The sequence below is a fragment of the Dermacentor andersoni genome, chromosome 5 (genome assembly GCF_023375885.2).
Source record: "Dermacentor andersoni chromosome 5, qqDerAnde1_hic_scaffold, whole genome shotgun sequence".
Taxonomy (NCBI): domain Eukaryota; kingdom Metazoa; phylum Arthropoda; class Arachnida; order Ixodida; family Ixodidae; genus Dermacentor; species Dermacentor andersoni.
Genome location: NC_092818.1, coordinates 201,695,691 through 201,711,413, shown reverse-complemented (window position 1 = coordinate 201,711,413; position 15,723 = coordinate 201,695,691). Strand labels below are relative to the sequence as shown.

General features: G+C 41.0%; 2 protein-coding genes and 1 long non-coding RNA gene across 10 annotated transcripts in view; 2 read left to right on the top strand and 1 right to left on the bottom strand.

Moving 5' to 3' along the window:
* LOC140212844 (uncharacterized) overlaps window positions 1-13,108 on the bottom strand; it is a 40,437-nt gene extending 27,329 nt beyond the window's left edge. For 2 of the 6 annotated variants that reach the window (XR_011894871.1, XR_011894869.1), the window contains exons 1-2: window positions 12,808-13,108; window positions 7,807-10,456 (exon numbers count right to left, since the gene is read on the bottom strand). Coding sequence is in view for 2 of the 6 variants with exons in the window: in XM_072288498.1 (XP_072144599.1) it covers window positions 10,169-10,486 (318 nt within the window). In the remaining 4 variants the exon portion in view is untranslated. Of the gene's footprint in view, window positions 1-7,806; window positions 11,171-12,807 lie in introns of those variants that run through there. The other 4 variants (XR_011894870.1, XR_011894872.1, XM_072288498.1 and 1 more) reach the window with 4 other exon arrangements.
* On the top strand, window positions 3,242-6,654 carry LOC140218650 (uncharacterized). The gene is made up of 2 exons (XR_011894874.1): window positions 3,242-5,133; window positions 6,295-6,654. It is a non-coding gene; the product is annotated as an uncharacterized lncRNA (long non-coding RNA).
* Window positions 13,109-13,723: 615 nt separating the features above from the next.
* Window positions 13,724-15,723, top strand: part of LOC126532364 (cytochrome P450 3A8-like) — a 44,662-nt gene continuing 42,662 nt past the window's right edge. The window contains exons 1-2 of one of the 3 annotated variants that reach the window (XM_050180080.3): window positions 13,724-14,281; window positions 14,359-14,458. In XM_050180080.3, coding sequence (XP_050036037.2) covers window positions 14,199-14,281; window positions 14,359-14,458 — 183 coding nt within the window. In that variant the 5' untranslated portion in view covers window positions 13,724-14,198. Of the gene's footprint in view, window positions 14,282-14,358; window positions 14,459-15,723 lie in introns of those variants that run through there. The other 2 variants (XM_055071556.2, XM_055071555.2) reach the window with 2 other exon arrangements.

The following is a 15,723-nucleotide window of genomic DNA, read 5'->3' as shown; positions in this document are numbered from 1 at the left end:
CTTACGACCGCTGCTCAAGGTCGTCAAAAGCTGCGGCGTGACAGTGGCGCGCTTACACCAGTTTTCCCGACTGGTTCCCTTGTTTGGTTGTGGGTCCCGCCTCACAGCCCTGGCCTTTCGTCCAAACTCCTTGCACGCTATGATGGCCCCTACCGCGTCATAGACCGTACCTCCGCTGTCACCTACATTGTAGAACCTGTGACACCTTCACCCGACCATAGGCATCGCGGGCGTGACACGGTTCATGTCAACCGACTTAAGCCGTACTATGACCCCCTCATTCTACCTACGCCGTAAGTCGCCAGGATGGCTCCTCTTCTCTCCCGGGGGCCATTGTGGTGAAGAGGAAGACGAAGAAGGCGCTCTTGTGTCGGCTGTGCGCGCGATCAGCGTTCGCCTACTGCCAGTGCGACTAGACTGTGCCTAGTGCCTTATAATAAATCATCTTATTACAACTAGTACATCCTGTAAGCTTCTATAGCACATAATCTTAAAGCACATAACGGTTTATCTAGAGAGCATTGGCTTCTTGTCTCCCTACCAACATGGTTTTCGCAGTGGTTTATCAACAATAACCCAACTAACAGAACTAGTCCACGATCTTGCATATACTATCAATCACCGCGGCCAGACTGACATGATTTTACTTGATCTATCTAAGGCATTTGATTGTGTATGCCATAACAAATTAATCGCTAAAGTTGAAAGTGTTGTTGGGAAAGGGCTCCTTTAGCCTGGATAAAAGAATTTCTAGCCAATCGTTCACAATTTGTAACCTACGAAAAAATGCCACCTAACACTGTCACCATTACTTCCGGAGTTCCCCAAGGCTCAGTTCTTGGGCCATTACTCTTCTTAATAATCTATATTAATGACATCACAGCTAACATTGGTTGTAATATAAAACTGTTCGCAGATGACTGCGTTATCTATAGTGAAATCACTAATTATAACGATAACATCGCACTTAATACATCCCTCAACACTCTAGCTATTTGGTGCTCTAATTGGCAGATGTCAATTAACGTAAAAAAGTCTGTGGTCATGACCGGAACAAGGAAAACAAGACCATATAACTTTACATATGAAATTAACGGCATACCACTAACTAAAGTTGAACAACATAAATACCTGGGAGTTACATTAACCTCAGACCTCAGGTGGGATAAACACATTTCGAATATCACGGCAGGAGCATTACGCAAACTATTCTTCCTCAAAAGAAGCCTTGAGCTCTCTACAACATCAACGAAGCTACTGGCCTACACAATGTTCGTTAGGCCGGTTCTCGAATATGCAAATACAGTCTGGTTTCCTCATACAACAACTAAGATAACAAAATTAGTGGCAGTACAAAGAAAGGCTATAAGGTTCATTCACAACAAATATATACGCACTGACTCACCGACTAATCTTCTAACGCAGTCTGGATTGCAAATGCTATCTACCAGGGCAAAACACGCTCGCCTGAAGTTCTTGTTTCAGCTTCTAAAAAATAACTATAAGATAGATGTGTCCAGGTACATTTCATTTTCTGAGGCTCGAAAAACACGTAACAAACATGCGCACACTTTAACAGAATACACATGCAACAATGACACGTTTAAGTATTCATTCTTCCCCCTTACAATTGCTGAATGGAACCGACTTGATCCTGCTATAACCGCCATCGAATCGTTGTCCGAATTTACTTCACAAGTGGAAGCTGCAGTGCGTAAATAAAACAATTTATCATCGCACGTGTCATCGTCAGAAATTTCGCATTGTGTTGCTTTCGACTTCCCACTTTTCTTTTTCCATTTTTGTTTGATTGTCGTTATGTGGACATATGGTACACTGCGTTCCCAAAATAAATTTTCATTACTGTACTACTGCTAGTCCTAAGATAATTGTTATAACTGCCATTCCCTGCTGATTGCTTGCCTAGATTGTTCTTTCTTTTCCCATTCGTGTCTTCTCGCTCTCAAAGTGTACGCTTTAAAGCGTATCCCTTCACACAACTTTAAAATTTCTTCACGCATTAAGTGTTATCTTTCAGTTCGCTCCTATTTTATGTATAAACTAGTTAATTACGTGTTCTTAACTGCCAGAATCATGTTAATTAACTGTCATGTGAAAACTTGCATTTTTGTTTCTAAACTCAGCTTCTTTCTTATATTACTATCCTCGGGCAATTGTTTTCTTTTTTCTTCCTTTTTTCAATTAACTGTTCTGCCTAAATGCGTATTCATATACATGTCTACTGTATCGCCCAACTGCCACGCTCTCAAATGAGTAGCAGTATTGTAAATAAAATAAATAAATAAAATAATGGCGAAAGTCGAATTCTTTATTCAACTGAAAATTATAAAATGCTTGCTTTGCTGCAACTATTCGTTTTCAAGTTTCAGTGCAGTTGGCAGTGAAGTTTCATGAGTAAAACTGGTTCAGCAGTGAAATGAACTGTACCCCAGACTTTTGAAGAGTGAAATGCTCAGACTCCATACACTTTGTCCATGTCTGTTGCACACCTCATTGCTTCTGCCGATAAAAGGCTCTTCAAGAACAGCAGACTCTCCGGATCTATCAAGTACGACGCATTGTTGAAAAGGCCACATGACGATGATTTTGTTTGCTTTTGTGATTGGCTGGCTAAGTAACACAACCCCGCGCGGTTCATGTGCCATGGTTGCTATGTATTCTACTATAGAAATCTTTAATTTACATTTTCACTTGTTTACTTGTTCTTGGCAGTGTTCTTCGTGCGGTTCTTTCCAGTGCGAGTCCATTTGATGGGGTTCCTTGTTTGCCATGTAAAGGAGAGGTGCATCTCACAGGCCTACCTGTGAGATGCACCTTATTTCATTTCTCTTTTTGGGTTTATGTGTCTTTATGGTGAATGGTCGGCATTATTCATATTTGTATAATAAAGGTACCCTTCCCCTAATTTGCATAGGAAGGAGACCTATGGTTGCCCCCCCCCCCCCCCAAAAAAAAATTACTCTGTTGCCATTGATAAAATGACACAGAGGAATGCATAGAGCAAACTTTAGAGTCTGAAGGCTCGCATCAACGTCACTGGTTGTCCTTTCCCATTATGCACCATTAAAAGCACTCATTGGGGTTAAAACAATGTTTGACTAGTTACTAACATATTTCATAGTTTCCTTCCAGTGCAGACCCTCACTCCAGGATGCTGCAGGTCACACTGAACATTAATTTCGAAGTTTCAGTGCACTTCCTGAACCGCTCCCACTGCCATATCCATCCACAGTAATTTTGGGTAGTTATTCCCGTAAAACTTCCGGGTTCCTTGCCTTGGCACTCAACCTCAGTACACTGTAGCTACTAGTATAGGTGAGAAAATTATGCTGTATAAACAGAATGAAAGGCAATTTCCTAAACATGCAAAAGCATGCAAGTTCCTTTAATGCGCAAAAAGCATGGATAGCAGGCATATTTCTAATTTAGTGTGTTCACTGTGTGAAAGCTTACATTTACAATACGGAAGCATAGAACAAATGTTTCAAAGCATTAATTACATCCTTGAGCTTAATAATTAACATTAAAAAATTCTGTATAATTTGGGCAATTTAATCTTACACATAAAACCAATTCATTAAGTTTTGCAGACACTATGTGGGCTCACAAGTTTTACTATGCCTTTTGGAAGGATGACACAGGAACATAATTTCTGCTGCAAAATGTTTTCCAGTAAAACATCCAATTGGGAAGAAAAGCATTCTTAAAACAATACAGGGTTTTCAACTTACTTATCCCAAATGAATTATGCAGTAATTTTTTACCAGTGTCTTTTATAGTTCTTTCAACAAAGAAATTATTGCCATGTGATGCTTTGTGCACTACAGACAAAATTCAGTGAATGACAATGTCATTCATGCTTAAAATAAAAAAACACTGCTTCCCAAGTGTTGCTAGCGGCTACTTCCTAATATAGGTTATAGGCACTCAAAGTTCAAAATTTTCAAGTGGAAATGAGAATGAAGAAAGGCAAATAAGGAGGTTAAAGTGAAAACACTGTATTAGGCACACCTGCAACTAATAGAGAAGAAAACTCAACTAACAACTCCATGGAGGTAATAGCAGAAGTGACAAAGTATGGAAAAAAATAAACGAAGCACTAAATCGGAAGTCAGTCGATACACAAACAGATACGTTGAACATTGATTGCACTTTTGTAGGTGGTACAGAACTTGCAGACCGTTTTAACAATCTTTTTGTTAAAGTAGGATGCATAGATCACGACATTCAAGATACAATGCATGCCACTTCATTAAGAGAATCTTTATTCCTAAAGATTACTAGCATCCCTGAGGTGATTACAACATTTTCATCCTTGAAAAATAGCCATAGTCGAGACGTAGATGATTTAGAAATTAGGCCAATTAAGTACGTCATAGACTTACTTGCACCTGCAGTAATGCACATTTTTAATATTTTCTTGTCAACCGGAGTTTTCCCGCGTAATATTCAGGTAGCGAGAGTAATAGTCCACAAAGGAGGTGACAAAAATAATATGAGCAATTATTGGCCAGTATCTATACTTCCTGTGCTATCAAAGGGACTCAAGAAAATTGTTAACTTTTGTACTATTAAATTTTCGCAAAAACATAGCCTGCTAACCGACTGTCAACACGGGTTTAAGAAAAAGCGGTCTATGGAAACTGCTTTAAGTATACAGAAGGAGCTTATTCTAGAGAACACTGACAAAAAATTTCTGACTTTAGGGTTATATTTAGACTTCAGCAAAGCCTTTGATAGGGTCAACCAGAAATTGCTGCTGATAAAGCTGGAAAAATATGGCTCCCGAGGAATAACACTTGAACTTATCAGATCTTATTTAGAAAGCAGACATCAGTTTGCTGAAATTAATGAGAACAGATCGCAGATAAAATCTTTGACAGCGAGTGTGCCCCAAGGTAGCATTTTTGGCCCGATACTTTTCCTGTATTACATTAATGATATTGTACAAGTGAGCGATATGTGTAAATTTGTCACGTATGCAGATGATTGCTCTGTTTTCTTTACAGGTAAAGATTTAAAAGAAATAACGCCTATAGCAAGCTCCGTTTGTTATGGACTTCGAGCATGGTCTAAGGCAAACGGCCTCATCCTCAATGAAACCAAAACAAAGTGCGTTATTTTGCATCCTCTGGGAAGTTCTACTACATTGCCAGATAATATTGTGTGGGGTCTGTATAAAATTAACCTTACGTCATCCATAAAAACCCTAGGCATAATACTCGCAGAGCATATGTCCTGGAATGAACACGTTAGTCATGTTTGCTCAAAGGTACGAAAAGTTGTTGGTGTGTTAAATTGCAATTGAAGTGCATTACATTTTCAAGTTAAGTGTCTCATTTATCATGCTCTTCTCCATTCACACCTCAGTTATTGTTCACTTATATGGGGTAACACTACAGCGCTAAATATTCAAATGCTGGAAATACTTCAAAAGAAAGCAATTCGGGCGATAGCGAACGTTTCTTTTTTCGAGCATACGCAAGAGCTTTTCCAACAAAACAGAATAATCAGAGCCCGTGACATATATAAATTCAAAACATTACTAAGCTATAGAAATGCTATGCTGGGAAAACTCGATTCATTCCTAGCCCCGGCAACTCTACAACAAAATAGAAGTGCATATTCATATCGTCACCAGGCACCATGGCAGATCCCTTTCTCACGTACTAATTATGGCTGCCAATGCCTTAAACATACACTACCGTCCCTACTTAACTATTTTAACCAACAACATGTTGATGTGTTATCTCTAAACAAAACTAAAATATTGGATTTGATCTTATGGATGTGTATTGTTAACTGCTCCAACAGTTCCGCAGAACTTATCATATATTCTCATTTTGTTTATACATTCACACTTGTAACTACTATTCCTAGAATCCGGGTTTTCGCTGCAGTGATTGTGCCCGAACCACGTGGCAGGGTTTCGTGTTGTAAACTGGATGCTGCAAAGGGCGTCTTCGCGTCTGTTAAAATTCAAGGATGATGACACTCTGGGCTACGTTGCCGTGATGTCTGTCGCGAAAGCAGCAGCCTATATGCAGATTTTCTTTTTTTATGTTTTTTAACATAGATGCACATATATATTTGCAAGTATGTAAAATAATTTCTGAAAAAAAAGAATGTTTCCTGATGGTAACTTAACTTGTGTTTATTGTAAACTTCTGTGAAATTTGTTATATTTATATATGTATGTGTGTGTATGTATATATATGTATACATATATTGCTTTTGCATTCTTATTTATTTATTTATTTTACAATACTACAGGCCATCGTCGGGCCCATGCAGGAGTGGTTACAACATGGAATACAGTACAAAAAAAAGAATAAAGCGAAACTAGTGTATCCAAAACAAAGAGCATTAGCACACACAAAAAAGAACACACTCAATAAATATATACACTGTTTAAATAAGCCATCTGGGAAGCAGGAGAAACAGCGTTTACCATAAGAATGCATCTACAGAGGCTGCATATGAAATACAGGTAATATCACCATTCGAATTCCAGATTCTCAATACTGTCAATAATTGCGTTGGCAGATGGGCAATTTACGGCTCTAGAGGGTAGTATGTTCCAATGGGAAATGGCGTGTGGGAATAAAGAGTACTTGTGAGTGTTATTATGGCTGGGATGGTGTCGTATTGATTTATTATGGTTGGTTCGGGCAGAAAGTCTGAATGGCGCTTGAATGTATGTTGCTTGTGGTATTCGATAGGAGCCGTGATAAAGTAAGTATAGAAATTTTAATCTGGAAATCATTCTATGTTGAGCCAGTGATTGAATGTTAGCCTTGACGCGCAGGTTCGTAATGCTCGTTTGACGTGAATATTGTGAATATATAAATCTCAATGCTAAGTTCTGTATGCGTTCTAGTTTCTCGGTTAAATACTTCTGGTGCGGGGCCCAAATAATGTCAGCATACTCTAAAGAGGGTCTAATGAGGGTTTTGTATACATTTAATTTAACACTAGGAGGTGTGTTTCTAAGTTTTTTTTCTCAAGTAATGTAGTTTACCTAAGGCCTTGTCATATATGTTATTTATATGAGTTTCCCAATTTAATTTCGTTGTAAGAGTGACCTCGAGATATGTGACCTCCTCGTATTTTCTTAGTGATATATTGTTTATTGTGTATGTAAACTGAAGCACATTTTTCTTGTGAGTGAAGGAGATACTGGTAGTTTTTGATGCATTCAGTTTCATCCCCCAAATGTTGCACAAATTTTGTACAGCAGCTAACAAATCATCTAGTTTTACCTGATCCTCTCTGGTATTCACTGTTGCGTACACTACGCAATCATCGACGAATAGGCGGCTGAACGCATGAACGAATATCGTTGATACAGATCAGAAATAGGAGGGGCGCAAGAACCGAGCCTTGTGGAACACCAGAAAAAACGTTGACGTAATCAGACGTAATATCATTCACAGCTACGCATTGCTTTCTGTTTTCGAGATAGTTCTTGATCCATGATACTGTTTTCTCGTGTACACCAATGGCAATTAGTTTAGTAATAAGATCTGGATGAGGAACAACATCAAAGGCCTTTGAAAAATCTAAGAAAATGGCATCTATTTGGCTTCTGTTATTTATTGTGGTAGCTACATCATGGGTTAACTCAGCTAACTGAGTAATAGTACTTAGACCTGAACGGAATCCATGTTGCCGGCTATATAGTAGGTTATTATTCTCTAAGTGCAATATTATGGCCTTATAAATAATATGTTCGAACAATTTACTGGATGCACATGTTAATGAAACAGATCTATAGTTACTTACGTCGAGTTTAGAGCCAGATTTGTGCACAGGTATTACTTTGGCCCTTCGCCATTCGTCAGGTATCACTGAAGTTTCCAAAAATCGCCTGTAAATTACGTATAAGTATTTTGACATCCAAACTGCATGTTTTTGCAAAAATGCATCTGATATAAGATCAGGGCCACAGGGTTTCTTTACATCCAGTTTTTGTAAGAGTCAAAGAATTCCTTGTTGGTCGATATCTATTTCAGGCATTGGATTCTCGAAATGATAATGTAGTTCTGTTAAATACAGATAGAAAAAATTCATTAAATTTGCTTGCTATGACGTCAGGCTGAACAACCGTCTCGTTTGAAACAGTAATCTGCGATACGGTGTGCCACTCCCTCGATAGGTAGCACCAGGATTTTTGTGGTTTATTCATCATGTAAGAAGGCAGAGTAACAGTGAAAAAACGCTCCTTGGCCATATGTTTATCTTATCTTGTAATAAGCGTACGAGATCTTGAAGGTCACGTGTGGTTTTCTTTCTGCGCTTCCTTTTAATTTTTCGTTTTAAATGTATTATTTCGCGCGATACCCAAGGATGTTCTCTGTTCACTTTTTTCTTTCTGGAGGGAATGTAGTTTTCTTCACAAAAGTGTACAATATGCTTAAAACGTAACCATAATTCCTTTACGTCATGAAGTAATGAAACCTGCAGAAAGCAGGCGTTTAAATATTCTGAGATAGCATTGTCATCCGCTCTTGAGTAATCCCTGATAACAGCAATCGATGGCTTAACGCGTTCACAGTTTCATAAAATCGGACAGGAGAATACAATAGTTTTATGGTCCGAAATGCTGTTTTCAACGTTTAATGTGTTATTTTGAAATAGACTGCTTACGAACATCAGATCAAGCACAGAACATGACGGACCAGCTATTCTAGTCGGTTCGGAAACTAGCTGGTCTAGAGAGAAGGTAAATGACATGAACAATAGTGATTCAGCACTTTTTGCGTCGGAGCTGTTGTGCGAAAGATTAGACCAATTGATTCCTGGTAAATTGAAATCACCCGTGATAATAATATTGGAACGTGAATAAGTGTGTTGTGCAATGTAATCATGCATAACGTCTAGGTATTCAGGGGGCGCATTCAGAGGTCGGTATACGCCACCCAGAAATATGCTTTTTCCATTAAATGTAAGGTTACACCATACGCTTTCATGGTCAGGTATGCTGTTTAAAACTGTGAATTTTATGTTAGATTTAATTGCGACAGCTACACCTCCCCCCCCCGCGATTCTCTGTCTTTCCGTATGAGCCGATAAGAAGGTGGAAACACTTCGGAATCCTGGACGCTTTCCTGAAGCCAGGTTTCCGTGATGACTATAACGTGCGGTTGATGGGCTGCAACTATGCTTTCAAGTAGGCTGGACTTATTGACTACGCTGCGCGCATTCAGTGATAACACTCTGATACATTTCGTACGTTGTTGTCACGTGCCATCACAAGCTGCTGGGCCAGCGTGTGCAGAAGTTTTCGGTTTAGATAGTTCAATTCTTCTGACCTCACACTCATCCATATAAAGGTGTTGCCATTTATTTTTAGTTTATCAAATGACAGAGATACCTTTGCCCCTTTCGCCTTTTCACTTACTGCAGAACACCATAATTTAGCACGTGTGTTGCATACTTTCTTTGAGAAATCCTCGGATATTGAAATCTGGGTGTTTTTCACCTTCAAGCAGCTTGATAATATTTTGTTTTTCTCAGCGAAGTTGAATAGCCTGATAATAACGGGGCGTGCCCTTTGGCTTTGCTTTGTACAAATTCTGTGAACTCGTTCTATTGAGTTAATTTCTATTCCTAGGATCTTCTTAAGTATACCGCGCACTTCTTCTTCAAGTGTTTAAACATCTTCATCAGAGCTCTCTCTTAAGCCATAAATTACTAGGTTATTCCGCCTACTTCTATTTTCTAAATCATCGACCTTCGATGCCAGAAATTCTACTTGCATCATGGTAGATTTACAAGATTCCTCGCAGTGTACTATCCTGTCTTCGCATTCTTTCTATAATCCCCTTTCATTCACAATAACTGTCATTCTTTCTTGCAAATCTGCAACTATTGTCTCCACATGCTTGATATTTGAAGACAGTTGTTTCAGTGTTTTGTTCGTTTCCTTTTGTTCTCTTAGAATGTGTTTCATTAGTCCCCGCTGCGAACATTCATCTGAATCAGAGTAAGGGCCTGGATTTTGTTCGTCTCCGGATGTTAGTAACATTAAGCGGACAACATTAAAACAACCCCGCAAAATAGCAACACAGCATTGTGGACTTGGGAGCACCGTTAACGTTACGCCGTTGTCTCTAACTGAAGAGACTAAATGCTGGTCACTAACCTGTGCGATCAGAAAAAATTTGATCAGCATCCGTGCTCGTTCGGTGCTTCCAAGTCCACTGAAGGGAACGTCGAAAAGGCTGCTGCTTTTATCCGGGAGCCACGATGTCTCCGTCGACGTCACCGTGCTGGTCAGGTGGTCCCAGTGCAGTGCACGTGGTACAGCTTCCTGCGACTTGTTTTGTCCGATGAAGCCAGCAGGGCAGACAGCCGGAGGTAGCAGTAGATAGGCCTGATGCAGTGCATGCTCAGACCCTGCGTCGACGAATCCGGTCCTCGACAGCACGATCTGTGCGATCAGAAAAAATTTGATCAGCATCCGTACTCGTTCGGTGCTTCCAAGTCCACTATGATATATGCAACTGAGTCTGTGTTAAATAATAATATGCAAGATAACAGATTATAATTGTATACTGGGAGTCATTTGACACAACTGTATTACAACTAGTTTCCATGTAATAACATGAAAATTTCTATATGTATTTGTGTTTAAAAAACTCTTATATCCACACTTTATGCGTAATTGTATTGCTACACCAGCCGCTTCCGTGCCTGTCTGGGAGACCGGAACTTTGTCAAGCCGAAGAGATTTCGGCTTTTTTCCCGGCTCTCCCTTTTTCACCTTGTATCCAGTGGTAAAAATAAAAATCATGATGATGATGATGTAGAACTGAAATGCCACTGTACTGAATTTTGTTAAACTGAAAGGCATTTGCATTGGGTTGAATGGGGTTTCGATGGGGGATACAAAAAAAGTTTGTACAGCTGAATAATTTGCTTAAGTGACGTTCAAGTGGTAGTTTACTGTATATTGGTTTTCTTGGATAAAAGATTTAGTTGGAAACAGTGCCTTGTATGTCCTCATTTTTTCTGAAACATTGCTCGATGAACAAGAGGCGCAAAAAGACGCCTTTCTATTTTGTCTCTTCCGACCTAACTGGCATTTGGCGAATACCTCTTGCGTGCGGGAGAAAGTAAGGAGGGGGGGGGGAACAACAATCGTTCGCGCCAGTGCACTGCGCCAGCAACACCCAAGGAGACGCACGAGGAAAACTTGTACGCGACGCACAGATCGCCATCTATAAGATTTTTATAATGAGTGGGACATTGCACCAAACTGGTAGCCCATGACGGTGAGGTGCTCATTGTTACCAACCTTCTAGTGAAAAAAATATACTTTTGAAGAACTCCCAAGAAAAGAAATGTATAGATATATATAGAGTGAAATGCACATTATTGCAGGGACCTGAACTTTAATCAAAGTGGTGACAATAGTGGTCAAAGTTTTCTTATTATTTGTACTAATGCAATGTGAAGATGGGGATCACGATCCTGGCAACGGAAAATGAAAATCAATGATGACAGCGGTCATTGTCAGCTTAAAGAACTGTGTGGACAGACAGACATGGGAAACCAGCACTCACGTGGTGTCGGAGTAAAGCTGGAACTTATGGCTGAGCCAAATAACTTATAAGGGCTGTGGCGCACACGATAGCTGTGCGCGGGAATGATATACTAGAAATCATCAAGCAGTATCTGCCACATGGTGTTAGCGCATGCTGCCTGGACTAATAGATCTCCCACCGAGCTCCTACATCTACACGAATACACAGCTACAAAATGCATGCCGAGATGCAGGATCCGTCCAGTAAAGGGAACAAGTTCGCCAGTCGCTTAATATGACATTGACCGACACCTACAGAAGTCGCTTAATCATTTAAATAATTAGGTGAGAATGACTTGGTTTGACAGGCAAGATTCTGACTGGTGTTGTCGCTTTTTGTGACAATTGTCGCGGGTCGCTTTTTAAGTCGCGACGATAGATTGGATTTTTTACAAGCACTGCTCCAGGAGGGCACATGCAACCGGAGGCCTCAGGAGAGGACCTGAGGTTATAATAAAGCAGGCGGCGCAGGATCCCCAGGGCACCCAAGGGGTAGTGGGGAGATCAAAGCTGGAAGCAGGATGGCCCGTAGGATTGGAGTGGCGGAGGCCTAAGCGTGCTGGACTTAAAATAAATATTATTACGTCCAGCCGCCAACTTGTGATGCCAAGACTTCTGCAACAGCAGTCAGAAGTTTGCCGTTTGACATACTAAGGCAGCAGCGGAAGCGGACGAAGACACAGAAACGTGAAAAAGAGACCCCACGCTACAAGTTAGTAGTATTTTAATATTTAAATTATGGCAATTGAATAACGCGCAACTGAGCCCTCTCGAAGCGTTCGACGCATGGAAAAATTGGCGAGGACGGTAAGATACCAGTGTGACAGGGGCACAAGCAAGGAACGAAAACGCACACACAGGGCAAACTGTGAAGATGCTATATATTTTGCTATATATGTAATATATGCTATATCTATCAAGTGACTAGTGCCATGCTATAATCTTCAAAGGTCGCAATGCTTTCGCAATGAAATTGTTGACAGTGTGCGCTGTGTGTGTATCTTGTGTTCCGGCTCACTGCTCATCGCGATCACGCCCGATCCTGATCGAATTTCGCGGTCGTGATTGCCTTCTTTGGACAAAATGAGCGAGAGACCCAATCACAGTCGAGAATTTCGATCCGGATCGGTGCCGATCGCGATGAGAAGTATACGTGTGACACTGGTAGTGACAGGGCAACGCCATATCATACTCGCCTTCACGGGAGACCACTGACCAAACGACAACAATCGTTCGCGCCAGTGCACTGCGCCAGCAACACCCAAGGAGACGCACGAGGAAAACTTGTACGCGACGCACAGATCGCCAGCCGACACATGGCAAAATGCCGGCACGCCAGGGCACGCCTAGGGACAGAACGACCAAAGAAACTGCTCCTCCATGGTACCTAGGCAAAGGGAGAAATTTCAAGCGCAAACGCCCCCAGATTTTCTCTCTCGCACCCGCTGAAACGACTGGCCAATCCCGTGAACTGGCGTTTCCTCTAATGACCGTCTCGTGCATTCCCATGCATACCACAGCGCAGCAGCGCCAGATTTCCCTCTAGGTAATGTAGTGAGAAACTGTATGGACTGACACGCTGACACTAGTAGAGAAAACTCGGCAGTTTACGGGAGCCACAAGGCATGGCGGGTTAGGATAGCTCTACGGTAAACGAGTTTTCGGTTCGCAAAGCATAGCCTTCGAGATTAATTTTTTGGTAGCAGCTTTTCGCCATTTTTTTCCTTGTTGCTTTAACCACCGTGCTCCAACCTGACGCCCATCCGAGTAACGTTTCTAGAATCAACAATACTACTAGAACCAGTGAAACCAGTTCACAGCAATGGTCGCTGAAACCATAGAGTTTCGTACAAGAATTTTTGTAGGAAACTCTATGGCTGAAACAAGTTGTTTTCAGCGGTTTTCAGCGCTGCTCCGACGTCAATGACGTGTTCTGGCATCCAAAATCGCTTCCGCCGCATTCAGCCAGTAAAAGCACAGCCTTTAAGATCAGCATTTAGAATCCAACAGGTGCGTTTTTCATCATTCAAATCACCCGCGCGCGCCTCACATGTATACTGCTGGATCAAGGCAGTCCTGAGTTTGTCAACTACACTCTTAAATACACCCTTTGGCTTGCCCCTTCTGCCACAATAATCGTTATCTGCCTTGATGCGTTTCCTTTCTTTAACGCTGCGGGACCGGTACTTTCCAGTAACGAACGGCACGCCCGTTATCAGCATAGAACAGTTTACACCCTTTGGATTGCCCCTTCTGATAACGCGCGTGCCGTTCGTTACTGGAAAGTTCCGGGCTCGCAGCGTTAAAGAAAGGAAACGCATCAAGGCAGATAACGATTATCGTTGTGTGGCAGAAGGGGCAAGCCAAAGGGTGTAACTTTGCCTAAGAGTGTATGCTGTTACGTCAGGACTTCACCACGCTAAACTAAAAAGAAAAAACACAGAAATCGTTACGGCTTGTCGGCCGTTAATGGACTTTTTGGCGTCATGAGCGGGAACGACTTTGTTCAACGTCATTGGGCGACGTATATTTCAGTGGCCTTGGGCGATGCCAATAGTTCCTCGCCAAGGAGGTTTTCGTCAACAAGATGACCCCTTCAGCGATCACTGACTACGTTGGATTTCGAGAAGGAGTGTTCTGTGTTGTGTTCCTAGTCACTGTTCTTTACATGTGAGTCACATTCTTGTTGCTAAGCGTGGGAGCATTAAGTCATCTTTCTCGTCTCTTTCCTCTCTTCTCGGTTTCAGTAAACACCTGCACAGATATAATGGTTACTGGAAAAAACAAAATGTTGTTCACGAAGAGCTCCAGCTTTTCTGGCATCCCATATCAAGGTTGCTCGAAAAGGTTGGTTCAAATAAGTTTCTTGAATTTTACAGTACCAATCCTACCCACTGCTCATGACGTACGGGCGTTAGGACAATGAGCACCGCATCCATGTTTTGCTATAGTTTCTGAAAGTTTGAGGCTGTTTGCAGGAACACTATTTCCCACAATCATAATACGCCCCTCTTGTCATTGCCGGATCTTGGGGCAGTCGTTGTGGAGATATCTGGTGTTTACAAAAGAATCTGGTTTGTACCTACCACTAACGCCTTCTCAATTCAATGAACAGTTTTCGCTACACATGTAGCAGATTGCAAGATATTTGATTGTCTAATTGCTAATGTGTAAACTTTCCACATGTTTCAACTTCGTATGCTTTAAAATGATGACGCATCCTTACTGATAGCTTCGAAACCTGGTGTGTGATGAGCTTGTTGTAGTTAGTACTTGTAGTACAGGAAGGGTGCATTAAGTCTCGCAAACTCGACAAAACACATATGGTACGTGTACAAATATATGGCTCATATGGCACATGTTCAAACAGTAATTTGTAGACTCAACTGCACCTACTGTTTCCTTGTCTGTCATTTATTATGGCTGCTTTGTATTTCAATACATAAGCATGCATTCCGCCAGACGGCCTCCAGTACACTCATAAAGTAGAAAGAATATTCAACTATGTTTAACGTCTATTTGACTTCTTTGGTAATACCTATCTTAACGAAGAAAAAAATATATTTTACACATTTGTAACACAAGCGATTGTCTTGTCAGTATTTATTTCTCTTGTAGTTCATTGTTAGTGATATATGTTAACAAACCTTGAAGGGGTTCTGCCTGAATGAAAATATGATGGTATATATTTGTATATGCAGCAGTAAAAATTTATTGATTGAAATAAAAGTTAAAATGCATGTGCATCTTTTGCAGTTAACTAAAGCAAGAAACAAAAATTTTGCAGATCTTGTACACTTAGTTATAAAGCATCGTTCTGGCTTCTGCAAAGTGTTACCCCCGGATGGGCAAACATGTCTGTATAACATGAACTAGTGTGGTGTGACATGAGTGTAACAGCGAAACAAGCATGTGCGTGACGACAGCAAGGCAGAGACGATTTGACAATATTGGCATGACGAATTCCTGTACTCCAGGGAAGAAACATTTTGGTGCTGTGCCGCACAGGACAGAACTTTCATCTCATGCAATGTTTATGCAATATTGGGGGTGTATCTGAAAGGGGGACCACACATTCTAAAATTTCTGCCTACTAGCATGTGTTTGACAAT